This window comes from Nycticebus coucang, chromosome 11, assembly GCF_027406575.1.
Source record: "Nycticebus coucang isolate mNycCou1 chromosome 11, mNycCou1.pri, whole genome shotgun sequence".
In the NCBI taxonomy this organism is placed as follows: Eukaryota; Metazoa; Chordata; class Mammalia; order Primates; family Lorisidae; genus Nycticebus; species Nycticebus coucang.
The window spans coordinates 27,632,359-27,660,178 of NC_069790.1; the positions used below are offsets into that span (position 1 = coordinate 27,632,359).

The 27,820-nt window shown below is 38.1% G+C and overlaps 1 protein-coding gene across 4 annotated transcripts in view; it reads right to left on the minus strand.

Moving 5' to 3' along the window:
* Positions 1-27,820, minus strand: part of PLEKHA8 (pleckstrin homology domain containing A8) — a 68,622-nt gene that overhangs the window by 19,248 nt on the left and 21,554 nt on the right. For all 4 annotated transcript variants that reach the window (XM_053609033.1, XM_053609035.1, XM_053609034.1 and 1 more), the window contains exons 4-12: positions 26,377-26,501; positions 25,432-25,590; positions 24,142-24,182; positions 22,521-22,678; positions 20,306-20,465; positions 19,823-19,908; positions 16,744-16,802; positions 2,005-2,135; positions 354-424 (exon numbers count right to left, since the gene is read on the minus strand). In XM_053609033.1, the coding sequence (XP_053465008.1) occupies positions 354-424; positions 2,005-2,135; positions 16,744-16,802; positions 19,823-19,908; positions 20,306-20,465; positions 22,521-22,678; positions 24,142-24,182; positions 25,432-25,590; positions 26,377-26,501 (990 nt within the window). The remainder of the gene's footprint in view (positions 1-353; positions 425-2,004; positions 2,136-16,743; positions 16,803-19,822; positions 19,909-20,305; positions 20,466-22,520; positions 22,679-24,141; positions 24,183-25,431; positions 25,591-26,376; positions 26,502-27,820) is intronic.

The window sequence follows — 27,820 nt, forward strand, 5'->3', positions numbered from 1 at the left end:
TTAGCTTCTTTTTGAATACTCAGTTTTTAGGACTATGCTATATTTCAAGATTCATTTAGGAAAACACACCTCTTAATAATATTAGGTCTTCCTATTAAGAGATGTCTTTCCGTTAATTCAATGCTTCTTTAAATTATTCTGTTTTTTAATAAGTAAGATCAGATTACCAGATCAGTGTCTTAGGGGTTCTTTTTAAACAAAGTATATAGGAAGCAAATGATGGATAATAGTAATATAAGAAATCAAATCAAATCCTGAAAAGCAGAAATTTTCCTTATACTTTATCTTCTTTTCCAGAGGTTTCTATTCCAAATGCTATTCAACTGATGAACTAAAATGTAAAGAACACTTACTCAGAGCTGTCTGGATATCCTTTTCTCCATTTTTCACTTCTGTCAAAAATCCTTTCAAAAATTTGAGACCTCTAAAACAAAAAACCAAAAAAAAAAAAAAAAAAAGGAAAAGGGAAGAAAAATTATTTTCAAAGTTCACTTATGTTGAATGGGTGCAAAGAAATGGTAGGCAGCAGCCTAACTTTTACTTTGGTAATAGCTTGGACTCAGCAGTAAATAGGCCAAGTCATAGTCAGTCCTTCCTCAGTTTCTTCATTGTCACTTCCCTTTAGCTTGCTCTAGACCAGAGGTTTGCAACTTGGGGGTCGAACGACCCTTTCATAGGGGTCGCCTAAATACATCCTGCATATCAGATATTTATATTATGATTCATAACAGTAGCAAAATTACAGTTATGAAGTAGCAACGAAAATAATTTTATGGTTGGGGGTCACCACAACATGAGGAACTGTATTAAAGGGTCGTGGCATCAGGAAGGTTGACAACCACTGCTCTAGACCTTTCCCTCAGCCCACCCAAAATACCTAAAGCATCGATTTTCAAAATGTGGTCCCAGGACCAATGGATTCAGTGAATTCCTGAGAATTTGTTAGAAGTACAAATTCTGGTACCCCACCCCAGACTTACTGAATTAGAAACTCTGGTTTTGAGTCTAGTTTTTTTTTTTTTTTTGGAGACAGAGCCTCAAGTTGTCGCCCTGGGTAGAGTGCTGTGGCATTACAGCTCACAGCAACCTCCAATGCCTGGGCTCAAGCAATTATTTTGCCTCTGCCTCCCAAGTAGCTGGAACTACAGGCACCACCACAATGCCCGGCTATTTTTTGGTTGCAGCCATCATTGTTGTTTGGCGGGCCCAGGCTGGATTCGAACCCTCCAGCTCAGTGTATGTGGCCAGCTCCTTAGCTGCTTGAGCCACAGGCACCGAGCCAGAGTCCAGTATCTTTTTTTTTTTTTTTTTTGTAGAGACAGAGTCTCACTGTACCGCCCTCCGGTAGAGAGCCGTGGCGTCACACGGCTCACAGCAACCTCTAACTCTTGGGCTTACGCGATTCTCTTGCCTCAGCCTCCCGAGCAGCTGGGACTACAGGCGCCCGCCACAACGCCCGGCTATTTTTTGGTTGCAGTTTGGCCGGGGCTGGGTTTGAACCCGCCACCCTCGGCATATGGGGCCGGCACCCTACTCACTGAGCCACAGGCGCCGCCCCAGTATCTTTTTAATAAGCCCTCCAAGTGACTCTGATGCCACTGAAGATGGAGAGCTTCTGATTTAAAGAAAAACCAGTTCACTTTGCTATCCTTTAAGGTTCCTATCTTATATATACTACTAATAATAACAATATTTATCACCATAAAGAGGGTAAAAGAAAAGAAAGGAAAGAAAGGAAGGGATGGAGGAAGGGATGCAGGAAGGGAGGGAGGGAAAGAGAGAGGGGAGAGAGAGAAAGGAAGAAAGAAGGAAAGAGAGAGAAAGAAGAAAAGAAAAAAGAGAAAAGAAAGTAAATTGGTATTCTATTCATCGGGCCTTTTAGAAGAGGCTAAACAACTCAGTTATATCCTACATTTGGAATCAGTCTCCTTTATGTTACAATTTTCTTGGTGGCAACATTTCAGTTAAGCTGGATTTTAACTTGCCCCACCCCTTCAGCCTCACCTCTTTAGCCACAAGAGGGCTTCCGTAGCTGAGTTCCTAACCTGGGCTACATCTGCCTCTACTTCATGCAACACTATCTTCTGGAGGGTGGTAAACTCTTCCTTGTTGGTTATATACTTCTGATTTACTTTCTGGAGAAAAAGAAGGGAAACAACCTAAGTTAAAAATGCTAAAGTTGGAGGATGGTCAAGATGGCAGACTAGAAGCAGCTTGCACACATTACTCTCATGGAGGATCAAAATTAATAAGCAGATATTCACTTTTGCATGGATCATCTGAGAAAGAACATTAGGAATCAATATAGAGGCAACGGAAGGCAACCGAAGTTAAGGAGAGGGAAGTGGGGCAATCAGCAGCATCTGAGATACACAGGGAAAGCACTTGCTTAGGAGGAAGGGATAGAGAGAACCCTGGGTTCCACGCTTTCCCTGAAGACATTGCAACTGCAACTGTGGGAGGACCCCTCTACCAAAGCAGGCTACTGGAATGATAGAGAACAGACTGGAGCCTATGCAATCAGCAGGCAATGCTCTGGAGAGAAGGCACAGTGGGGGTCCTGCTGGCTTACAAACCTTGGGCACTGTGGTTGCCATCGTTTTTAGGTCCCTGCCCCAGAGCACTGCAGCTACAAGGGGACAGATTCATTGCTGCCACTTGCCTGTAGCCCCTGCCAGGCCAGGAAGGGAGGAAGGAAGCTGGGTGCTATTCCAAGCCTTGTGGGTGGGTACCACTCACCCCCACTGCCACCAGGGGACCTGGGCTTAGCAGGTGCTCCACAACTGAGTGTCTGCTGTTGCTGCTTAGGCAGCCTGACCCCGCCACAAATGATGCAGGAACTGGACGGAGTCTGGGCCCACCGGCCTGCGAACTTGTTGCTGCAGCAGCTGCTGCTGTTGCCTGGGTAATGTTGTCACTGATGGACCTGGCAGGGCAAATAATTTCTGTTGCACATCAACCCCCTGCCACAGCTGTAGATCTTGGCGGGGTGAGCATGCATGCCATGCTTGCTGACTACCCGTGACTGGTCAATCTTCTAGAGCAGAACTCAAGTATACCTCAGTGAAGAGACCTCTCCTTCTCTTCACTGAGCAAACTAGAACAGAGATAGCTACTTCAAGCTGAGAGAAGAGGTTTCAGATGAAAAAGAACCAGCATAAGGACTCTGGCAACATGAAAAAAAAGAGGCTGCTTTGACACCTCCAAAGGATCACAATAGCTCTTCAGCAATGAACTCCAACCAAAAGTAAATGGTTGAAATATCAGATATAGAATTCAGAATGTGGATAGCAAGTAAGAGCAATAGAATTAATGAGAAGGTTGAAAACCAACACAAAGAAACCAAAAAGTAATTTAGGACATAAATGAAAAATTCATCAAGGAGATAATAAACAAAAAAATACAGGGTGAACATCAAGTCTATTGGCAATTTAAATTAGAATTTCACTTCTAGAAATGAAAGAGTCATTTAGGGAAGGACAAAGTACAGTAGAAAGTTTTAAAAATAGATTAGACCAAGTAGAATTTCAGAACTTGGGGACGATGCTTTCAAATTAACCAAGTCAGTCAAACATGAAAAAAGAATCATAAAGAATGAACAAAGTCTCCTAAAAATACGGGACTATGTAAATAAAGCAAACAAATATTGAAGAATCACAGGAATCCCTGAGGGAGAAGAAGACAAAGCAAAAAGCACGGATAACAACGATTTGAGGGAATCACTGAGGAAAAGGAAAACTTCCTTAGTATTTTTAAGAGATTAGACAACCAGAAGCTGCTGGGAGATTCATGGCAAATAGGACATGAACAAGGCACATGGTAATTACTCTGGCCAAATCCAAAGTGAGGGAGAAACTCTTTCAAATATGAGACAAAAGCATTAAGTAACTTACAAAGAAAACTCCACAGACTAACAGCAGACTTCTCACCAGAAATAAGCCATAAGGGACTAGGGTCCCATTTTTATTCTTCTTAACAGAGTAACTGCCAGCCAAGAATTCTGTATTCTGCAAAACTAAGTTTCACAAATGAAGGAGAAATAAAGTCTTCCCCAGACAAGTAAATACTGAGTAAAGTTTACAAGTAAATTTGTCACCACCAGACCTTCTCTACAAAATGGAACATGCATTTGATACCTACCAGTGAAATAACATCTAAAGTTAAAACTCACAGCTCTTACAAAATAGAAACACATGGGAAAAAACAAAGCAACCAGGTAATAAACAACATGATAAACACAACAGTATCTCACATATCAATGTATCGTTGAACGTAAATGGCCTTAATGCTCCATTTAAGACACAGATTGACTAACATGCTTAAAAATAACTCAGCCCAAATATATGCTGTCCCCAAGAAATCCATTTAACTTGGAAAGGTTCTAATAAACTCAAGGGAAGAGTGTGGAAAAAATATTCCAGGCAAATGGAAACCAAAAGCAAGCAGAAGTAGCTATTTCATATCAGATAAAACAGACTTTATCTTTTTTTTGGCAAAAAAGACAAAGACAGTCATTATGAAATGGTAAAGGGAACGATTCAACAAGATATAATGATCCTAAACACATATGTACCTTGGGCTCCCAGATTCATAAAGCTAAGTCTACTAGATCTAAGCAAGAAAATAAACAGCAAACTCCTAACAGCCAGACTTCAACATTCTACTGACAGAACAGGACAGATCATCAAAGCAGAAAATCAACAAACACTAAGATTCTAGAACAAATGGACCTAACAAACATTTACAGAACATTGTACCCCAAATTACAGAATATAGACTCTTCCTACCAGCAGCTGGGACATTTTCCAAGGTAGATCAGATGTTAGGCCACAAAATAAGTCTCAGTAAATTCAGAAAAATCAAGATTTTGCCATGTATCCTGTATCTTCTCAGACCACAATAGAATAAAACTAGAAATCAATTTCAAGAGGAACTTCTAAAACTATACCAATATATTAAATAACCTGCTGCCAAATTATCCTTAGGTCAATGACAAAATCAAGATGGAAATCACAAGATTTTTCAAATTGAACAAGGATGATACAAGATCTCAAAATCTCTGGCATACAACAAAAGCAGTACCAAGAGGGAAGTTTTATAGTCTTAAATGCCTAAACCAAAAAGACAAAAATAACACAAATTAACAATCTAATGTCATACATTAAGGAACTAAAAAAAAGAAAAACAAACCAAATCCAAAGCCAGAAGAAGAAAAGAAATAACAAAGATCAGAGCAGAACTAAAGACAGTGGAAACCAAAAACAACAAAACAAAAAGTCAATTCTTTAGAAAGCTCACTAAAATCAATACACCATTAGCTAGATTAACTAGAAATAAAAGTGGACTCAAATATGCTCAATCAGAAATGAAAAAGGAGACACTACAACTGATATTGATATCACACAAATACAAAATATCATTTGTGAGTACCATAAAAACCTCTGTGCACATAAACTAGAAAATCTAGAGGAAATGGATAAATTTCTGGAAACACACAAACTCCCAAATTTGAATTGGGAAGAAACTGAAATCCTGACAGACCAAAATAAATAGTGAGATTAAAATAGTAATAAAAAATCTCCAATGAAAAATCCCTCAGGCCAGATTTCTGTCAGATCTACAAACTGGTACCTACTCTACTGAAACTTCTGGATAACATCGAGAAGGAAGGCATCCTCCCCACCTCATTCTATGAAGCCAGTACCATCCTGATACCAAAGCCACAAAAGGACACAATAACAACAAAAAAGAAAACTGTAGACCAATATCCCTCATAAACATACATGTAAAAATCCTCAACAAAATACTAGCAAACCAAATCTAACAGCATATCAGAAAGATAATCCATGATCAAGTGGATTTCATTCCAGAAATGTATGCACAGATGAATTGTTCAACATACCCAAATCAATAAATGTGATTCACCACATAAACAAAATTAAAAACAAAAACCATCTGATCACCTCAATAGATGTAGAAAAGCACTCAATAAAATCCAGTACCACTACATGATAAAAAAAAAAAAAAAAAAAGCCAACATCATATTGAATGTGGAAAAGTTGAAAGTGTTCTCCCTAAGAAATGGAGCAAGACAAGGCTGCCCACTGTCACGACTTCTATTCAACATAGTACTGAAAGTCCTAGCCAGAATCAGGTAATAGAAAGAAATAAAAGGTATCCAAATCAGTAAAGAGGAAGTCAAACAATCCTTGTTTGTTCATAATATAATCCCACATGTAAGAAAACAGAAAGACTCTACAGAAAGACTCTAGGAATGAAATAATGTCTTCTGCACCAATGTGGATGGAACCAGAGACCATTCAGTAAAGTCTCAGGTTACAAAATTAATATATATAAATCTATACACTATAACAGTCAAACTGAGAATAACAACAAGACCATAATATCATTTATAAATAACTGCAAAGAAAACGAAATATCTTGGAATATGTTTCATCGAGAAGGTGAAACATGCAAAGACAATGATAAAATACTGTGAAAGAAACCACAGATCAAACAAATGGAAAAATATCCCATGCTCATGGAATGGAGGAATCAACATGTGAAAATGTCTGTACTGCCTGAAGTGATTTACAGGTTCAATGTGATTCCCATCAAAAATATCACCATCAAGGGAGAGCAAGATGGCGGCCTAGTAACAGCTTCTTTGCATCTGGGCACCATGAGTCTGGGGACATAAGATTCCAGGCATCTCTCGCTGGTGGGATCTGCCTATAATCATTCCTTTGAGGATATAGGGAGTCAGCGAGAGACTTCTGGACCCCAGAAGGAGGACAAAAACAGTGGAAAACTGGCAAGTAATCGTGTGTGTTCGATGGGTCTAATCCCGCCGACAGCTGTAAGTGCAGTAGCAGCGAGACTGCAAACCAGAAAGGCCTTACCTGTGAACTGTTTTGGTGTTTTTGGACTTGGCACTCAGTTGAACTGCCTTGGGGAGAGCTTGAGCAGGAGTGCGTAGAACTTTGGGAGTTGTCTGGGACCCCAGACTGAGCCGCTGAGCCGGACGGATGGAGCTAATAGTGTTTGGCTATGGGCCACAGGGAGCCATTGTGAGAGAATTGCCCAAACAAGGTCTGCCCTAGGGGTTGCGGAGCAAGGATCAGGCGGGACCTAGTAACCTAGTGACTGAGCAGCCTAAAGGTGGGGTCTGAGCCGCCTTACAGCCCTAACCCTCAGGGGCAGAGTGAGACCGGTCTTGGCACACTGGGTAAATGGATAGCCACTTTACCAGTGATTCCAGCGACAAGCACTTTCCTGGGACAGATTCTGCTTAGCAAGTCTAGAAGCTTAAAGTGCCTTTTAAGAGGGATGAAGAGAGATTTATGTTCTCTACCCTGTGGGGTCTGAGAAATCAGCGGAGGCCTCCAGTTGTATCAGCATTGTAATTAACATCTCATACCACAGAAGACCACCTGTTGCCCAGACAATATTCAACAAGATATATATACTGCTTTGTTTTTGGTTCTTTTGGTTTCTTGGTTTTTTACTTATTTTGATGTTGTTATTATTGTTCTGTATTCTAATTTCAACCTTTTCTGTACAGACTTTTCCTTTTCTTTCTCCAGTTTTCTAGTATAAATACAATTTCCCATTCCTGCCTTTTTCAATTACCAGAACTTCATTTGTGCTAGTATTTCTACCCCTATTGTTTGTTGTTTCACCCAATTTTATCCTGTAAAGTTTTCTGTTTGCTTATTTTGGTTTGATTTATAGCATTTTTGTCTTTCCTCTCTACTTGGTGGAGGTGGGGTACTGTGTCTGATCAGGTTAGCAAAGAGCTGCTGACCTCAAGGGAACCACCCAACCGGGCACCCCCAGAGACTGGGGTTTTTAAGACTGTGTCAAAGTACCCACCCTACTGTACACCTATATTGTTCTGTCTCCTTCTTTCTGTGCCTCTCTTCTTTTTGTCCCATATTCCTTTTACCCACCCCCTCTCCTTTCTCTGTTTTCTTTTCTTTCTTTCCTTCTTTCTTTCATCCCTTCTTGCTTTTCAACCTTCTCATCCTTCTGGCCCTATACCAAAAGGACTCATTGAAACCTCAGTCCACAGGCACGGGAACTTAAAGAGCAAGAGGAAGCGAAAGGAAAATTAGGGCAAGGAAACAGATAAAAGAAATCACTCTTCCTCAAGTGTGTGTAGTTCGGTGACTGTTTTTTGAGCAACCAAAAGTCCAATATGAAACTGTCCACAGGCACGAGAACTTAAAGAGCAAGAGGAAGTGAAAGGAAAATTAGGGCAAGGAAACAGATAAAAGAAATGACTCATGAGGAAGAATCAGCAGAAAACTCCAGGTAACATGAGGAACCAGTCCAGAACAACCCCGCCAAGGGACCATGAGGTAGCTACTGCAGAGGATTCCACTTATACAGAAATGTTAGGAATGACAGAAAGGGAATTTAGAATACACAAGTTGAAAACAATGAAAGAAATGATGGAAACAATGAAGGAAACTGCTAATAAAGTGGAAAATAACCAAAAGGAAATCCAAAAACAGACTCAAATAAGAGATGAATGATATGAAAAATATAAAAAGGATATAGCAGAGCTGAAGGAACTGAAACAGTCAATTAGGGAACTTAAAGATGCAAAGGAAAGTATCAGCAACAGGTTAGACCATGCAGAAGAAAGAATTTCAGAGGTAGAAGACAAAGTTCTTGAGATAACTCAGATAGTAAAAGAGGCAGAAAAGAAGAGGGAGAAAGCAGAACGTTCACTGTCAGAATTATGGGACTTTATGAAGCATTCCAACATACGAGCTATAGGAATTCCAGAAGGGGAAGATGACTGCCCCAGAGGAATGGAAGCCATACTAGAGAATATTATAAAAGAAAATTTCCCAAATATCACCAAAGATTCTGACACACTGCTTTCAGAGGGATATCGGACCACAGGTCGCCTCAACTCTAACCGAGCTTCTCCAAGACACATTGTGATGAACCTGTCCAAAGTCAAAACAAAAGAAAAGATTCTGCAAGCTCCCAGGAGTAAGCGCCAGTTGACCTACAGGGGCAAATCCATCAGAGTGACCGCAGACTTCTCTAATGAAACTTTCCAAGCAAGAAGACAATGGTCATCTACCTTTAATCTACTTAAACAGAACAATTTCCAGCCCAGAATTCTATACCCTGCTAAGCTAAGCTTAAAAATTGACGGAGAAATCAAATCATTTACGGATATACATATATTGAGGAAATTCGCCACAACAAGACCAGCTCTACAGGAAATACTTCAACCTGTTCTGCACACTGACCACCACAATGGATCAGCAGCAAAGTAAGAACTCAGAAATTAAAGGACAGAACCTAACCTCCACACTGATGCAAAAGATAAAACTAAGCAATGGACTCTCACCAAATAAGACGAATAGAATACTACCACACTTATCGATTATCTCAATAAATGTTAATGGCCTGAATTCCCCACTGAAGAGACATAGATTGGCTGACTGGATTAAAAAACACAAGCCATCCATTTGCTGTCTGCAAGAAACACACCTGGCTTCAAAAGACAAATTAAAGCTCTGAGTCAAGGGTTGGAAGACAATTTTTCAGGCAAATGAAATTCAGAAGAAAAGAGGAGTTGCAGTCTTATTTTCAGATACATGTGCATTTAAAGCAACTAAAGTCAAAAAAGACAAAGATGGTCACTTTATATTGGTCAAGGAAAAATACAACAAGAAGACGTTTCAATTCTAAATATTTATGCACCCAATTTAAATGCTCCCTGATTCTTGAAATAGACCTTACTCAGTCTGAGCAATATGATATCTGATAATACCATCATAACAGGGGACTGTAACACTCCTCTTACAGAGTTGGACAGATCCTCTGAACAGAAATTAAACAAAGATATAAGAGATTTAAATGAGACCCTAGAACAACTGTGCTTGATAGACGCATATAGAACACTCCACCCCAAAGATAAAGAATATACATTATTCTCATCACCACATGGAACATTCTCCAAAATTGATCATATCCTGGGACACAAAACAAATATCAACAGAATCAAAAGAATTGAAATTTTACCTTGTATCTTCTCAGACCGTAAGGCACTAAAGGTGGAACTCAACTCTAACAAAAATGCTCGACCCCACCCAAAGGCATGGAAATTAAACAATCTTCTGTTGAATAACAGATGGGTGCAGGAAGAAATAAAACAGGAAATCGTTAACTTCCTTGAGCATAACAACAATGAAGACACAAACTACCAAAACCTCTGGGATACTGCAAAAGCAGTTTTGAGAGGAAAATTCATCGCTTTAGATGCCTACATTCGAAAAACAGAAAGAGAGCACATCAACAATCTCACAAGAGATCTTATGGAATTGGAAAAAGAAGAATAATCTAAGCCCAAACTCAGTAGAAGAACAGAAATATCCAAAAACACATCAGAGATCAATGAAATTGAAAACAAAAGAATCATTCAGAAAATTAATGAAACAAGGAGTTGGTTTTTTGAAAAAATAAATAAAATAGATAAACCATTGGCCAGACTAACTAGAAATAGAAAAGTAAAATCTCTAGTAACCTCAATCAGAAATGATAAAGGGGAAATAACAAGTGATCCCACAGAGATACAAGAGATCATCTCTGAATACTACCAGAAACTCTATGCCCAGAAATTTGACAATGTGAAGGAAATGGATCAATATTTGGAATCACACCCTCTCCCTAGACTCAGCCAGGAAGAAATAGACCTCCTGAACAGACCAATTTCAAGCACTGAGATCAAAGAAACAATAAAAAAGCTTCCAACCAATAAATGCCCTGGTCCAGATGGCTTCACTCCAGAATTCTATCAAACCATCAAGGAAGAGCTTATTCCTGTACTGCAGAAATTATTCCAAAAAATTGAGGAAGAAGGAATCTTCCCCAACACATTCTATGAAGCAAACATCACCCTGATACCAAAACCAGGAAAAGACCCAAACAAAAAGGAGAATTTCAGACCAATCTCACTCATGAACATAGACGCAAAAATTCTCAACAAAATCCTAGCCAATAGATTACAGCTTATCATCAAAAAAGTCATTCATCATGATCCAGTAGGCTTCATCCCAGGGATGCAAGGCTGGTTTAACATACGCAAGTCTATAAACGTTATCCACCATATTAACAGAGGCAAAAGTAAAGAGCACATGATCCTCTCAATAGATGCAGAAAAAGCATTTGATAAAATCCAGCATCCTTTTCTAATTAGAACACTGAAGAGTATAGGCATAGGTGGCACATTTCTAAAACTGATTGAAGCTATCTATGACAAACCCACTGAGTGGAGTTAATATTTTACTGAGTGGAGTCAAACTGAAAGCTTTTCCTCTTAGAACTGGAACCAGACAAGGTTGTCCTCTGTCACCTTTACTATTCAACATAGTGCTGGAAGTTCTAGCCAATACAATTAGGCAAGACAAGGAAATAAAGGGAATCCAAATGGGAGCAGAGGAGGTCAAACTCTCCCTCTTTGCTGACGACATGATCTTATACTTAGAGAACCCCAAAGACTCAACCACAAGACTCCTAGAAGTCATCAAAAAATACAGTAATGTTTCAGGATATAAAATCAATGTCCACAAGTCAGTAGCCTTTGTATACACCAATAACAGTCAAGATGAGAAGCTAATTAAGGACACAACTCCCTTCACCATAGTTTCAAAGAAAATGAAATACCTAGGAATATACCTAATGAAGGAGGTGAAGGACCTCTATAAAGAAAACTATGAAATCCTCAGAAAGGAAATAGCAGAGGATATTAACAAATGGAAGAACATACCATGCTCATGGACGGGAAGAATCAACATTGTTAAAATGTCTATACTTCCCAAAGCAATTTACCTATTCAATGCCATTCCTATCAAAATACCAACATCGTACTTTCAAGATTTGGAAAAAATGATTCTGCGTTTTGTATGGAACCGGAAAAAACCCCGTATAGCTAAGGCAGTTCTTTGTAACAAAAATAAAGCTGTGGGCATCAGCATACCTGATTTTAGTCTGTTCTACAAAGCCATAGTGCTCAAGACAGCATGGTACTGGCACAAAAACAGTGACACAGACACTTGGAATCAAATTGAAAACCAAGAAATGAAACTAACATCTTACAACCACCTAATCTTTGATAAACCAAACAAGAACATACCTTGGGGGAAAGACGCCCTATTCAATAAACGGTGTTGGGAGAACTGGATGTCTACATGTAAAAGACTGAAACTGGACCCACACCTTTCTCCACTCACAAAAATTGATTCAAGATGGATAAAGAACTTAAATTTAAGGCATGAAACAATAAAAATCCTCAAAGAAAGCATAGGGAAAACACTGGAAGATATTGGCCTGGGGGAAGACTTCATGAAGAAGACTGCCATGGCAATTGCAACAACAACAAAAATAAACAAATGGGACTTCATTAAACTGAAAAGCTTCTGTACAGCTAAGGAGACAACAACCAAATCAAAGAGACAACCTACACAATGGGAAAGGATATTTGCATATTTTGAATCAGACAAAATCTTGATAACTAGGATCTACAGAGAACTCAAATTAATCCACATGAAAAAAGCCAACAATCCTGTATATCAATGGGCAAGAGACATGAATAGAACCTTCTCTAAAGATGACAGACGAATGGCTAACAAACATATGAAAAAATGTTCATCATCTCTATATATTAGAGAAATGCAAATCAAAATCACCCTGAGATACCATCTAATCCCAGTGAGAATGGCCCACGTCACAAAATCTCAAAACTGCAGATGCTGGCGTGGATGTGGAGAGAAGGGAACACTTTTACACTGCTGGTGGGACTGCAAACTAGTACAACCTTCCTGGAAGGAAGTATGGAGTAACCTCAGAGCAATCAAGCTAGACCTCCCATTTGATCCTGCAATCCCATTACTGGGCATCTACCCAGAAGGAAAAAAATCCTTTTATTGTAAGGACACTTGTACTAGAGTGTTTATTGCAGCTCAATTTACAATCGCCAAAATGTGGAAACAGCCTAAATGCCCACCAATCCAGGAATGGATTAAGAAGCTGTGGTATATGTATACCATGGAATACTATTCAGGTGTTAAAAAAAAAAAAACGGAGACTTTACATCCTTTGTATTAACCTGGATGGAAGTGGAAGACATTATTCTTAGTAAAGCATCGCAAGAATGGAGAAGCATGAATCATATGTACTCAATTTTGATATGAGGACAATTAATGACAATTAAGGTCATGTGGGGGGAGGAACAGCAGAGAGAGGGAAGGAGGAAGAGGGGTGGGGCCTTGGTGTGTGCCACACCTTCTGGGGGCAAGACATGATTGCAAGAGGGACTTTACCTAACAAATGCAATCAGTGTAACTTGGCTTATTGTACCCTCAATGAATCCCTAACAATAAAATAATAATAATAATTTTTAAGAAAAACATCATACAGATCTAGAAAAAATAATCCTCAACTTCATATGGAATGAAAAAAGAGCCTGAATAGCCAAAGCAATCAATCCTAAGCAAAAAGTACAAATCTGGAGGCATCACATTATCTGATGACTTCAAATTATTTGACAAGGCTAGAGTAACCAAAACAGCACAGTACTGATGTAAAGGTAGTAGACACACGTGTCAATGGAACAGACTAGAGAATCCAGAAATAAAGGCATGTCATCTACAATCAACTGACTTTTAACAAAGCAGACCAAAACATATACTGGTAAAGGGCATCATATTCCATTAATGGTGCTGGGAAAACTGGATAGCCACATGCAGAAGAATGAAATTGGGTTATTTCTCACCAAATACAAAAATTACTCATAATGAAATAAAGACTTAAAATGTAAGACCTAAAACCACAAAAATTCTAGAAGAAAACATAGGAAAAACTTTTCTGGACATTGGCCTAGGCAAAGCATTTATAGCTAAGATAACCGATGCAAACAAAGCAACAAGAAAATAAATAAATGACACGTAATTAAACAAAAAAGTTTTTGCATAGCAAAGGAAATAATCAACCGTGAGCCCAAAGAATAGGAGGAAATATTCCCTAACTATGCATCTGACAAATATCCAGAAACAAATCAGTAAGGAAAAAAACCAAATAAGCCCATCAAAAAGTGGGCAAAAGACATGAACAGATTTTTTTCTTTTTTCTGTGAGACAGAGTCTCAAGCTGTGTCCCTGGGCAGAGTGCCATGGTGTCTCATAGCTCATAGCAACCTCCAACTTGGGCTCAAGGGATCCTCTTGTCTCATTTTTTCTATTTTTAGTAGAGACGAGGTCTCACTTTTGCTCATACTGTTCCTGAACTCGTGAGCTCAAGCCATCCACCCACCTTAGCCTCCCAGAGTGCTACGATTACTGGCTTGAGCCGCTGCACCTGGCCACATGAACAGATTTGTTTTAAAAGACAATAGACAAATGGCCATCAAATATACGAAAACAAGCTAAACATCACTAATCACCACAGAAATTCAAATTAAAACCATAATAAGATACTACCTTACCACAGTCAGAATGACCATTATTAAAAATGTTAAAAAACAACAGGTATTGGCATGGATGCTGTGAAAAGAGAATGCTTACACATTGTTGATGGGCATGTAAACTAGTACAATCTTTAAGGAAAATAGTACGGAAATTTCTTAAAAGAATTAAAAGTAGTTCTACTGTTCAATCCAGCAATCCCATTACTAGGTATCCAAAAGTAAAGAAGCCTTTATAAAAAAAAAGACACCTACACTAGAATGTTTACTGTAATGTAATTCACAACAGCAAAGATATGAAATCAGTCTTAGTGCCCATTAATAGATGAGTAGATAAAGCAAATGTGGCATACATTATATATACCATTAAGTATTACTCAGTTATAAAAAGGAATGAAATAATGTCTTTTGCACCAACATGGATGGAACCAGAGACCATCTATCCTAAGTACCTCAAGGATAGAAAAACAAATACCACATGTTCGCAGTTACAAGTGGGAGCTAAATGAGAGGTATATATGGTCATAAAGAGGTATAATGGACACTGAAAACTAAGAAGAAGGGAGAATGAGAAGGGGGTGAAGGACAAAATTCTACCTCTTGGGTATAATGAACACTATTCTGGTGATGGGTACACTGAAAGCCCTGACTTCAGCATTACATAATTCATTCATTTAAAAAAAAAATCCATTTGTACCCCCTAAATGTATTGAAATAAAAGAAGTGTTAAAGCAATCAAGTAAATCAGTATAGTACTGAGATGAGTTTGGCAAGTAGGCCTCTAAAAAATCAAAATAACTTGCTTCTTTGTTTTCAAGGTAATGTGTTTTATAATGTGAAAATTCTGAGGCTTCTGCTATAATTAAATAGTTGCAGGATTTTTTTTCTTTTCTTTTTTTTTTTTTTTTTTTGTAGAGACAGAGTCTTACTTTATTGCCCTCGGTAGAGTGCCATAGCATCACACAACTCACAGCAACCTCCAGCTCCTGGGCTTAGGTGATTCTCTTGCCTCCGCCTCCCAAGTAGCTGAGACTATAGGTGCCCGCCGCAATGCCCAGCTATTTTTTTCGTTGCAGTTTGGCCGGGGCTGTATTTGAACCCGCCACCCTTGCTTGGTATATGGGGCTGCCACAGGTGCCACCCTAGTTTCAGTATTTTAAAGTTCTTTTTTTTGCAGTTTTGGCCGGGACTGGGTTTGAACCTGCCACCTCCAGCATATGGGGCCAGCGACCTACTCCTTTGAGCCACAGAAGCCACCCTTAAAGTTTATTCTTAAAGTAAATTTTTCTGCCTCAGAACCTCTCATAGCTATCTTTGGCAGATACTTTTCATTCTCAGTATAAAACTCAACAATCATTTGTTCAAACGAGATTTCATGCAACTATTCTGTTTAAATACACAGTAAAGAAAAGTATTCCTACACGTCTATAGGAACTCCTTGCACTGTTTTCTCAAAAGAGTAGCATCCAATAACAAAGGAGACAGATTTGTATTGAGTACCGTATCCTCAAGAAGGTTAATATTCAATGTACATTTTAAAAGGGACCCAAAGTTGAAAGTAATGTATAGAGATTAGTTGAGCTGGTTATCGTTCCATAGCTACAAGTGGGAGGTGGGCCTTTTGAGTCCTAGACTATCCATAGCTGATTTCACTTTCACTTTCTAATATATGTTTTGGAAAAATGTAACTTTACATCATAAAAGCTTTTAAAAAGCACAAAATCAGTGTTGACATAACAGTGAAACTCTTACTGATCCATGCTCTAGGCATGAAAAGGAAATCCTGGTTTCATTTTCAAAATCAATATTCCATTTTCCCAAAAGCTTAATTCCTTTACTTAATGTAAGAAGAAAGTTATTTGCTCTCTTAAAGAGCTGTGATAACATTATTTACTTTTAAATTTATTCTTGTCAAACACAAAAATATCGAAAATGCTTTCCTTTATTTAAAACTTTCTGCAGAGACTCAGCTGGGCACCTGTAGTTGTGGTTAGGGTGCCGGCCACATGCTCCAGGGCTGGTGGGTTCGAACCAGGCCAGGCCTGCTAAACCAAAAAAATAGCCAGGCATCGTGGTGGGTGCCTGTAGTCTCAGCTACTAGGGAGGCTGAAGCATGAGAATTGTTTGCGCCCAAGAGTTTGACGTTGCTGAAAGCTAAGACGCCATAGCACTCTACCAAGGGTGACAAAGTGAGATTCTGTTTCAATCAAAAAAAAAAAAAAAAGGTTTCTACAGAGACAAACCAATATACTCACCTTAATATTCCCAACAAGATCCATCTTAACAGGAGCAAATACTGTGGGGCCAAGTTTGTCTAGAAGAAAGGATCAAAACATTTTGAAAAGGCAGTTTTTTCAAGTGAAAAATATTTTTATATCAACAATACATTTAGCAGATCTTTTCCCTAACAACTTTTCCTTCTAAAGCATTTTCTAAAATGTTCTAAATGTTCTAAAACACATCATAATAAACTTTGAAAGCTTTCTAGGATACTGTTTTCACCTTGTTTTATTATACTACTGAAGTGAGTAACTATAATGAGTTCTTAACTGGCAGGCAAGATAAGGATAATCGTATAAATTTAGAATATACATTGTAATCCTTAGGGCTACATCATCCACTATGGTAGCTACTAGATATGTGGCTATTTAGCACTTACAATGTGGCTACTTCAAACTGAAGTACTCGAACTAATTAACTAGAAGTAAAGAAAGGAGCAATTAAGGAACAAAGAACAGGTAAGAAAAATAGACAATAAGTGGTAAAATGGTAGAAAAAAGCAAGCTTGTGAATTAAATTCATCCAAATAAACTACTCACTATATTAATGAATTACAGTAAAAACACAATGATTTCAATAAATGCAGAAAAAACATTTTATAAAACTAACTCATCAATGATTATAAGAACAGCTCTTAAAATGTGAAAATCAATTATATCTACAGGCTATCGAAGAATAATAAGAAAATTAAATGAAACACTTTTTATAATAGCTCTAAAAACAAAATTCACTTAACATTTCTACACTAAAAACTATATAAAACATTGTTGAGAGAAAACAAAAATGGCTTAAATTAAGTAAAGAGATATAGCATGCTCATGGATTAGAAAACTCAATGTTGTTTAAGATGTCAATTTTCTCCTAATTGGTTTATAGGTACGATGTAATCTTAACTAAAATCCAAAAGGCTTTTTAAATTAAGCTAAAATTTACATGGACATGCAAAAGATCTAGAATTCCCAAAATAATCTTGAAAAAGAACAACACTGGAAGACTTACATTCTTTGATTTCAAACCCTATAGTGAGAAAGATACTACAATACTCGCATCAGAAAAAAAAAAGATTCCAGAAATACATCCACATTTATAAGGCCAACTGATTTTCAACAAAGCTATCAAAGCAATGAAAAAGAGAAAAGAATGTTTTTTTGGCAAATAATTCTTAAGTGACCAGATACCATAAAGCAAAAAAACAGAAACCAACCTCAACCCCCTACCTCACACCACATACAAAAAATAATTCCAAGCTCAGTGCCTGTAGCTCAGTGACTAGGGCACCAGCCACATACACCAGGGCTGGCAGGTTCGAACCCAGCCCAGGTCTGCCAAACTACAAAATGACAACTTCAAAAAAAAAAAAAAAAATTATATATATAGCCAGGCATTGTGACCTGTAGTTCCAGCTACTTGGGAAGCTGAGGCAAGAGAATTACTTAAGCCCAAAAGTTTGAGGTTTCTGTGAGCTGTGACGTCAGGGCACTGTACTGAGGGCAACATGGTGAGACACTGTGTCAAAAAAAAAGGAAAGAATAATAAGAATAATAACTTCAAGTGGCTCACAGGAATAAATGTAAAAATTGGAATAGTCTAGAAGAAAACACTATCTTCATGTAAAGACTTTTTAGGACACTGAAAGCACTAAATATAAAAGAATACATTGAATTCATCAAAACTAAAAACTTCTGCTTTTCAAAAGACATCAATAAGAAAAAAGCAAAGTCATAGTTCGGGGAAAATATTCACAATGTATTATTGTATATGTCTACAATGAAATTTAATTCAGAATACTTAAGGAACTCTCACAACTCAAAAGTAAAAAGAAAACCAACTTCATAAAGGAAAATATAGCAATGGTCAATAATCATATGGAAAAGTGCTCAACATTATTAGTCATCAGGGAAATGCAAATTAAAGTCACAATGAGATACAGAAATAGCTCAAACCTAAAATACTGACATCAACAAATATTAAAGAAGATGTGAAGCAACTAGAATACTTAATTATGTCACTACTCTGTAAACTGTTTGAAGTTTATTATAAACTATGAACCAGCAATTCTAGTCCTAAGTATTTACTCAAGATATATGAACACATATGTCCACAAACACAAAAATGTTCAGAGTAGCTTCATTTATAATAGCCCCAAACTAGAAACTACCCAAATATCCATCAATAGGAGAATGAATAAACAAACTGTGGTATATTCCTTTAATTAAATACTACTCAGCAATAAAAAGGAACATACCTGTAACAAGGATGAATCTCAAAAACACACTGAGATAAACCAGATGAAAAGAGTATATGATATAATTCCATTTACATGAAGTTTAGGCATGTAATTAACATAGGTTAATAGGCAAAATTAACCTATCATGACAAAATTCAACATAGCAGTTGCTTCAAACTGAGTGGTGAAGTGGAAACCAACTGGCGCAGGGAATGTTCTAAGATGATGAAAACATACTATGTCTTGATAGGAATGTGAATTACATAGGTAGGTACATTTGTCAAAACTTAATGACTTACAACACTTAAGTCCTATTCAAGTTACGCCTCAATGAAAAAAAAAAAAAAAAGGTGTAGTTATTAATGGACCATACAGTAAATTTTCACGTATTAGTGATTCCTGGTATTACTGACTTTATGCTAGTAAAAGTAAATTTACCCAAATTAAATTTAAACATATAATATTTTGTATATGAAAGAAATGTTTTAGCTGGTAAAATATTCTTTTCATAGTACCAACAGATTTGAAGGCCTGGTGTTCAACTACTTCAAATTTTGCTTTTATGCATGGTTTCTAGAAAGCAGAATCCCTTGTTTTCATTATACTACTCTACTATTATTACACCAATAATAATCAGAAATGAAATGGAATTATGTAATAATGCTTAGAATTATACAGTTTTAACTGTATGTGGCTGGTGATATGAAAAGGTAGCTATGAAGGAAGGTCATCTCATTGTAAAATAGTTCAGGCTATTTCTCCTGCAAAATAACTGTTGTGAGAGATTCTAGGGACTCATGAATGTAAGGCAACTGCAGTAATCTTACCTAACACTGGAACCACAGCATAACATGATGCCAAGAATGCTTCTGTGGGAATGCCACTGTCCTCCAGAAGTTCAATGTCACTAAAGCTAAACAATTTGGTGCAACAGAGGAGGAAAGAGTGAAAATACATCAGCACTCAGCAGTTCAAAGGTAGTCATGGAAACAACTGCTATTCTACAAGGAAAATCATTTGACATGATTTCAAAGATATGCCCCAAGGGTTGTTTTTCTATCAAAATTTGATAATTTTCCAAAAATAAATCCACCCAACAAGCTAAAATTTGTTCACAGAGCACACCTTACAATTCAATTCCTTCTCATCCCCTATTCACACAAGGTAAATAGGAAGTGGGCCCTTGGCTTACCATTTATTCTCTAGTCTCTTAGAATATACACACCATCACCTGAAGGGAACACCATAACCAGTTTTCCAGAATGGAAGCTTGCTTTCAACTGTTGGTGATTTTAGAAGGTCCTACATACCTGGTGTTCATGGTACTAAAGAAAGTTGGGACAACTTCTTTGCCTTCTTCCCAGTGGGGTTCTGGAACACAACTTGAGAAGTCTGACCCAAGCTGTGCCACGTTGCTGTCATGATTTCCCAGGTTTTCCTCTCCCTCTTCCTTCACTATTTCAGCTTGGACTGCAAAGTAGAAGGTATCCACTATTAACCTATTATATATTTACTATAAATATTAACATTCATTGTTGAAAGTTTCTAAAACGTAAGACCACAGAGATTACAATTGGTGAACTACTGTACACATACACACAAAATCAGACTTAAAGTCTATGTATGAAGATCTGTATCCTGCTTGTTTTTCATTCACCCAGTATATCATGAATATGTTCATTATTATTCAATACTCTTCAAAAATGTGTTTTTAAAAACCATTTAATATTGTATCATGTCCATGTGGAGGGTATTTAGGTAGTTTCCAGAATTTTACTATTATACAGTTGATCCTCATCATTAGCATATGTGTATATATTTGTGAATTTGTCTACTTCTTAAAATTTATTAGTAACCCCCAAATCAATTTTTGTGGCACTTTAGCAGTCATATGGACATGCCCAGAGTGACAGAAAAACTTGTCACCTGACATATATTCCTGGCTGAGGTGGGACAAGGTGATGCTCTACCTTCTTGTTTCGGTTCTCATACTACAAACAAATGTCCTTATTTAGTGCCACATTTTCTCATGTTGTGTCTTTTATTATTGATTATACTGTCTTTAAACAGGGCCCCCAAGTGCAGTGCTACCTAGTATTCCTAAGCACAAGAAGGCTATGATGAGGAGCCCTAAGGACAAAAATATGTGTGTTAAATGATTCATTCAGGCATGTGTTATAGTGGTGTTGGCTGTAAGTTCAATGTTAATGAATCAGCAGAATATATTGAATAAGGTATCTTTAAACAGAAACACACAAAGCAAGGTTATGCACACATATTGATAGGTGGACAAAAATAGTGGAACCAGAGGCTTGCAGGAACCTAACCTGTATTTCCCCTAGAAGCAACAGTTCAGTATTTGCTAATTCACTGTCCATGATGACTCAAAACATAGCTACTGCAAATAATGAGAATCAACTGTCATACTAGAGGGGTGTCCAACCTGTGCTCCTGCGGGCCGCATACTAATTTTGTGTGGTCTTTTTTTTTGCTTATCTGTGGTGTTAGATATCATGAAAAGTATGCATGGACCTTTTTATGCTAATCAGTTTCCTTCATTAGTGTTTGTGTATTTAATATGCGGTCCAAGACAACTCTTCTTCCAACGTGTGCCAGAGAAAAAGCAAGGTTGGACACCTCCGCAAAGAATATCCTTGTCCACAGGTCTTTGTTCTTAAATCTGACTGTTCCCTAAAGAAAAATTCTTACGAGTAAAATGAAAGGGGCAAAAAAATATTGTTTGATAGAAATTCTCCTCTCTTTATAATTAAGAGATAAGACTTCAATGATATTGTCTCAGATTCACAGCTAAGAAAAAGCATCTTCTTTTTCCCCTAACTTATCTGGAATCTCTTATTTTAGGGAAGAGAAGGGTAAACATTTTAAAAAATTTTATATTAAAATGATTTACTAAGTACTTAAAATACAATTTAAAACTCTAATATGACTGTCTTTGACAAATCTGAAGTGAGTTTAAGTGATTAGCACCAATAGAATTAGCAAATTCCAACTACAGACCTATGACGTGAAATGTAGGGCTCTGGCTTGATGAACACAGAGAAAGCTGAGTGAAAACCTGTTGGTTTTCTGATATCCTCAGGCCCGGTTAGAAAATGGAAAAATGAAAAAATTAACTATCATAATTTTACACACTGTTTAACGGACATCACAGTCTATGTTCACAGGAGTTTGAGATACAGCATGGAAGACCAATGAAGTTCTCATACCCTAAAAAGTCCGCACACACAGCTACTGCCCACTGCAGCCATGAACATCACAGCCATGAACAATGAGCAGGAAGGGTCCTCTTCATACTCCCTTCTCAATACAATGCCAGGATAGATGAGGTGAGAGAACATTGTTCAGGGACCTAACTTACCTTGTTAACATCCTCCTTAGGAGATATCTAGGTACACTGTTAACTTGAGGTTAATACCTAGCAAGTGTCACAATCATGGATATAAATCACACCCACAAATTTCCTATTGTGCAATGGTTTGCTTCAGACTTTACTTTTGTTTTTACCTGTTATATTATCATCTGTATTTTCTTCACTTGATATGCTACAGTCTGTCTCTGCAGATTTCAAATATAAGGACCTCTTGTTTTTCATTAGGATTTCTTCATAATCATTTATTTCCATATTTAAAGATCCATTTTCACAATTGTCCAAATCCATTTGCCTGTAATTTTTTAAAAGGAAAGCCAGAATTCCAGTTATTTGTTCATAGACTGCCCAAGTAGCTGTTTTTTTCAGGGATAGGGGAAAGGTTCACAATCACCAACTCCTTTTAATATTAATTAAAAACCAGAATTGTTAAACCAAGCCAAGCTTCTCAGCTTCTGCATCCAAAACAAATACTTGCTTAGGGTGGGAGCAGGCCAGCCTCAAGGCAGCAATGTAGAAAAAAAAAAAAAAGAGCCATTAATGGCTCTTCCAGCACCTTCAGCTGCCCTAATCTGCCTGCTCCCCATCAGCGTCAGGAAATAGTCATTGACAGCTCTTTGGGTTTCTATCACCTTTCTTCAGATGTCACATTTAACACTTTCTGGACTTTCCTTGGCAACTTCTCTCTGGGAGCCTTTTCGCTATTCACACCACTGCCCACTTTCATGTGTTTGCCTAGCAGTTAACTGCCCAGAAGCCACATGCTTTAGTCACGAACCAAGGAGGATCACAACAAATCCCAAGTGAACTGTTAGCACTTCAGGGTAACAGAAAAAGCTAATAAACAAGCTAATAAACAATTGATTCTATTTGTTAAAGGGATAATCATAATATCTTATTATAGATGATTGTACCTAACCAAATTAGAACAAAATATTTTCTTCTAATAAAAATAAGAGGGAAGGGTCCAAGCTACTTGGTGGTTCCAAGAAAAGCATTTGCTATTTCATAAAAAACAATAATAACAGCACCCTCCCCCCCATTTCAACCTGGTAATTCAAAACGTAGGAATATATAGAGATAATGCCTCAAAAGAAAATATTTATAAAGATGTTCCTAGGAGAAATACTTTGAACAGAAAAAAATAGAAATAAATTAGGAACAATCTTTATGATAAAGAAGCAAATGATAACTGTATAAAGAGACTATTCAGTAATAATCTGAAAGGACAAATACATGGACTATGTCAGTATGTGGGAATGCTTATAAGAAATAACTGAATAAAGACTCCATTGACTATGTAAATGTGTACTTTTTTAAAATGAAGGAGCATTTAGAAAAACAGAAAGTTTAAATTTGATACCAAGTTCTTTTTCAACCTGTAAAGCTACCCAACATTTTTAAACAAAGTAGTAGCACTGTCCTTTCTGAATAAAAGCACACGTACATCAGTCCCCAGCTCCTATGCAAGAGAAGTTCCAACCTTCGATAGAGTGAGTAAATACTACTAGATGTGATGTGTGAGACCTGAGTCCTAGGGAAAATGCAAACATCTTCTCTATTACAGTAGTGCTGAATGAAAGGTCTGAGTTGCTTTAGGCTCACCCCAAAAGGAAAAGTGAGGCATTGTTTTCTTCTGTTATCATCTCAAATCATGAGGAAAACCACCATATGACTAGAATATAATTTTTTTTAAACAAAGGATAATAATCTCCTTTTTATTTTTAGAAAGAAGAAAAAATATAAAGGTTACTGTACCTTTCCAAGGAATTATGGATTGGTATGACAGGATGTTTCATCTTTAAAAGAAGCAAAGATACAAAAGTTTACACATTAGACTTCTAATAGAACATACTTAGGATTTTATCAAATATAAAAGTTGCCCCACTCAACAGAATCAATTTTAGGTCCTACCTAAAGGGAGTCATTGATCTCAACTTCTTATTTATTCAAATAAGGGTTCCCAAATGTCTTTTTTTTTTTAGAGACAGAGTCTCATTTTATCGCCCTCGGTAGAGTGCTGTTGCGTCATAGCTGGCAGCAACCTCCAGCTCTTGGGTTTAGGCGATTCTCTTGCTGCAGCCTCCCTAGTAGCTGGGACTACAGGCGGCTGCCACAACACCTGGCTATTTTTTTTTGTTGCAGTTTGGCCAGGGCCAGTTTTGCCACCCTCGGTATATGGGGCTGGCGCCCTACTCACTGAGCCACAGGTGCCGCCCGGTACCCAAATTTCTAAGGAAAAGGTCTTTTGAAAGTTCAAATTATCATAGCCAAACTCTTGGTGATGAGCTTTCTTTGTAATTTCAGTTGTGTTTATTAAACAGTAATAAATAGCAAACTATAACACAGCCTTGTATCAAACACTAGAGGTAAAAGGTAACCCTTATGGGGTTCCTCTCTTAAAATAATTTTGATACAGAACAAGGCTAAAAATAGAGGTATATATACTACATGTGAGAGGAGCCGTTTTTTGCCCAACGTAGGGACTCAAAGAAGAGACTAAGTCTCAGAATATGATTAAAAACTAACCTGGGAAAAGAGGTGAGAAGGGCATTCATGGCACCAGGAAATGGCATAAAGGAAAAACTACAAACAATTACCATGTCCAAGCCAGGTAATGACAAGGAGAGAGGCTGGCAATGAGGAAAAGGGCTAAGAATTTTTGACTTTATAGGCAATGAGGGAGGCACTAAAAGGCTTAGGAAAAGTGGTTCGACTTATACCACATTAATAGAAATATTTTTACTGACTGGAAAGATCATGCTAAAGGTAACTAGTTAGAAGGCTACCATAAGTTTAAGCAAGACTCACTAAACAAGGAAACTAGAAAGAGGAGGCTGTATCAGAGACATGTTTAGTTGGTAAAATTGCCACAAATAACTGACTGTATGTGTGACACTGAGGGCAGACACAAAAGTGTACATAAAGCAAAGTCCACTAACCAAGTCTTTATCAAGTCCAGAAAAGAATGATAGAGAACACGGCTCAGCATAAACTTTTCACCTTTCCATGATGCCCTGCTGTAGCCAAATGGAGCTGGCCTTTTACCTTGCTGGACTTGAGCATGGCCAGCTGTGGTGATCCTGGGGGAGTACGGTAGAGCAGCTCAGAGGTGAAGGCTGCATTTGCAATCTGCATGCATTCTTCCAAGGTCTTCAGAAAAGTATTGCAGGTTGACTTCAGCAGAGTTCCCACATCAACTCCCTCCTGCGAAACAACCAGAGTAGAAGACTCCTTTACCTTGCCAAAAAAGAAAAAGCCCAGGGCAGTGCCTGTGGCTCAAAGTAGGGTGCTATTCCAGCCCTCACAGTACTACAGGATTTCACAGAAATGGAAATTTCCAAGTTTCAGGAAGTTAAGTCTATAAATTCCTAAGAGCCAAGTCACCATGGAGAGGACCCTGCAGGTGTATCCTTGTGGTCTCATGGAGAAGACCCGTTCTTCTAGACCTCACCCTTCTCAGGTATCCTCTCTCAGTGCAACATATTTTAGTATACCAGTACTTAAAGTTAAAGGTTCTAAATGTTACCAATGAATTAATCTCCAATTCATTCCAGGAAGGAAAATTATATATAGTACCTCTATATGCTAAAATGTATACATTTCCTCTATCTATTGAATTTTGTTTCTGTTTTCCTCTATAAAATAGTAAATTTCAAGACAGTCATAAATTATCTGAGAGAAAGTATCATCTGTTATTTCTTATGTGAAATATTCTTTTTTTTTGTGGAGACAGAGTTTCACTTTACTGCCCTCTGTAGAGTGCTGTGGCGTCACACAGCTCACAGCAACCTCCAACTCCTGGGCTTAGGCGATTCTCCTGCCTCAGCCTCCAGAGTAGCTGGGACTACAGGCGCCCGCCACAACACCCGGCTATTTTTTTGTTGCAGTTTGGCCGGGGCTGGGTTCAAACCCTCAGTATATGGGGCCGGCGCCCTGCTCACCGAGCCACAGGCACCGCCCTGAAATATTCTTAATAAAATAATATTTTACCTCAGAATTGGACACACCAGTTGTGGTCACTTCTTTTGTTTTATCTACTTGTTGAACAAGGAGGTCACAGTAGAGTCTTAGTTCTGACATCTTGGTCTTCAAGTTTTCAGTGTTTTCAGCAAACTCTAAATAACATAACAACAATAATGTAGTAACTGGAATAACCAATTTACTAGTCAGTATACAATACAGAAGTGGAATATATAACCTATGCCCAAGTCAGATGTTTAAAGTATGGGGTTATAAATATGATAGGTGAAAATACGAGAAGAAAAACAAATGCAGATTTCCAGTCTTTTCAAGTAATGTACACTTTCTTGAGCCAACATTTTGACTCAGGAGATGACAATATGAGAAAATGGAAATGACTAACTGTCTCACCCACTTCTGTCAGAACTGGGAGTAAAAGAGTTCAGAGTTTTGGTCTCAGTTTCTGCCACACAGAGTTTTCCCAATCTGTAAAATGGAATCATACCTATCTATCTGTTAATGCAGCTCTCTGCTCAGTAGGGTCCAGTTCTACGAAGAACACCATTTACGATTTCGGCAAGGACTGAATGCTGCCTAGTCAAGGCTAAACAGCACCCAGCCATTATTAGCAAGGCACTCCAGCCATCCTGGGGCTAAGGGCTCAGCTACAATTACTACCTTTGTTTCCCTCTCCATAAAAAAAGTGCACATTACCATCTGCTCTGAGTCAAAGCCCACAGTTTCCAGAATTTGCTCCCAATTTAGCATTTAAAAACAACCAAATGAAGAGGTCATTTTACTGGGTTGAAACTTGAAAAGCTAAGTATACTTGCCATACCTATTACAGGAGATATTCCCTAAAACACCTTTTCCCATTAACCCCACCCCTTAACCCCAGTCTCTTCAGGTGTACATAAAGGCCCACAAGGTCAGGAAGGCAATAACGAAGGCTCGGGCAGCAGGCCCTGGCACTTTTCTTTTCTTTCTTTTTTTTTTTTTTGAGACAGAGTATCACTCTGTCGCCCTGGGTAGCGTGCCACAGCGTCATCATAGCTCACAGCAACCTCAAACTTGTGGGCTAGTTTGAGTAGCTGGGACTACAAGCATGTGCCACTACACGCAGCTAGTTTTTCTATTTTTTTTTTGTGGTTTTTTTTTTTTTTTTTGGCCGGGGCTGGGTTTGAACCCGCCACCTCTGGCATATGGGACCGGCGCCCTACCTGCTGAGCCACAGGCGCCGCCCAGTTTTTCTATTTTTGAGTAGAGATAGAGTCATTCTCTTGCTCAGGCTGGTCTTGAACTCCTGACCTCAAGTAATCCTCCCACCTCAGCCTCCCAGAGAGTTAGGATTACAGGAATGAGCCACTGCACCCAGCCCACCCAGCCCTGGCACTCTTGCCCCAGGGAGAAAGTTGTGCTATAGCTCTCAAGAGTTAATGAGCATTAAGAAGCAGCAGCAGCTGAACAATTAAGT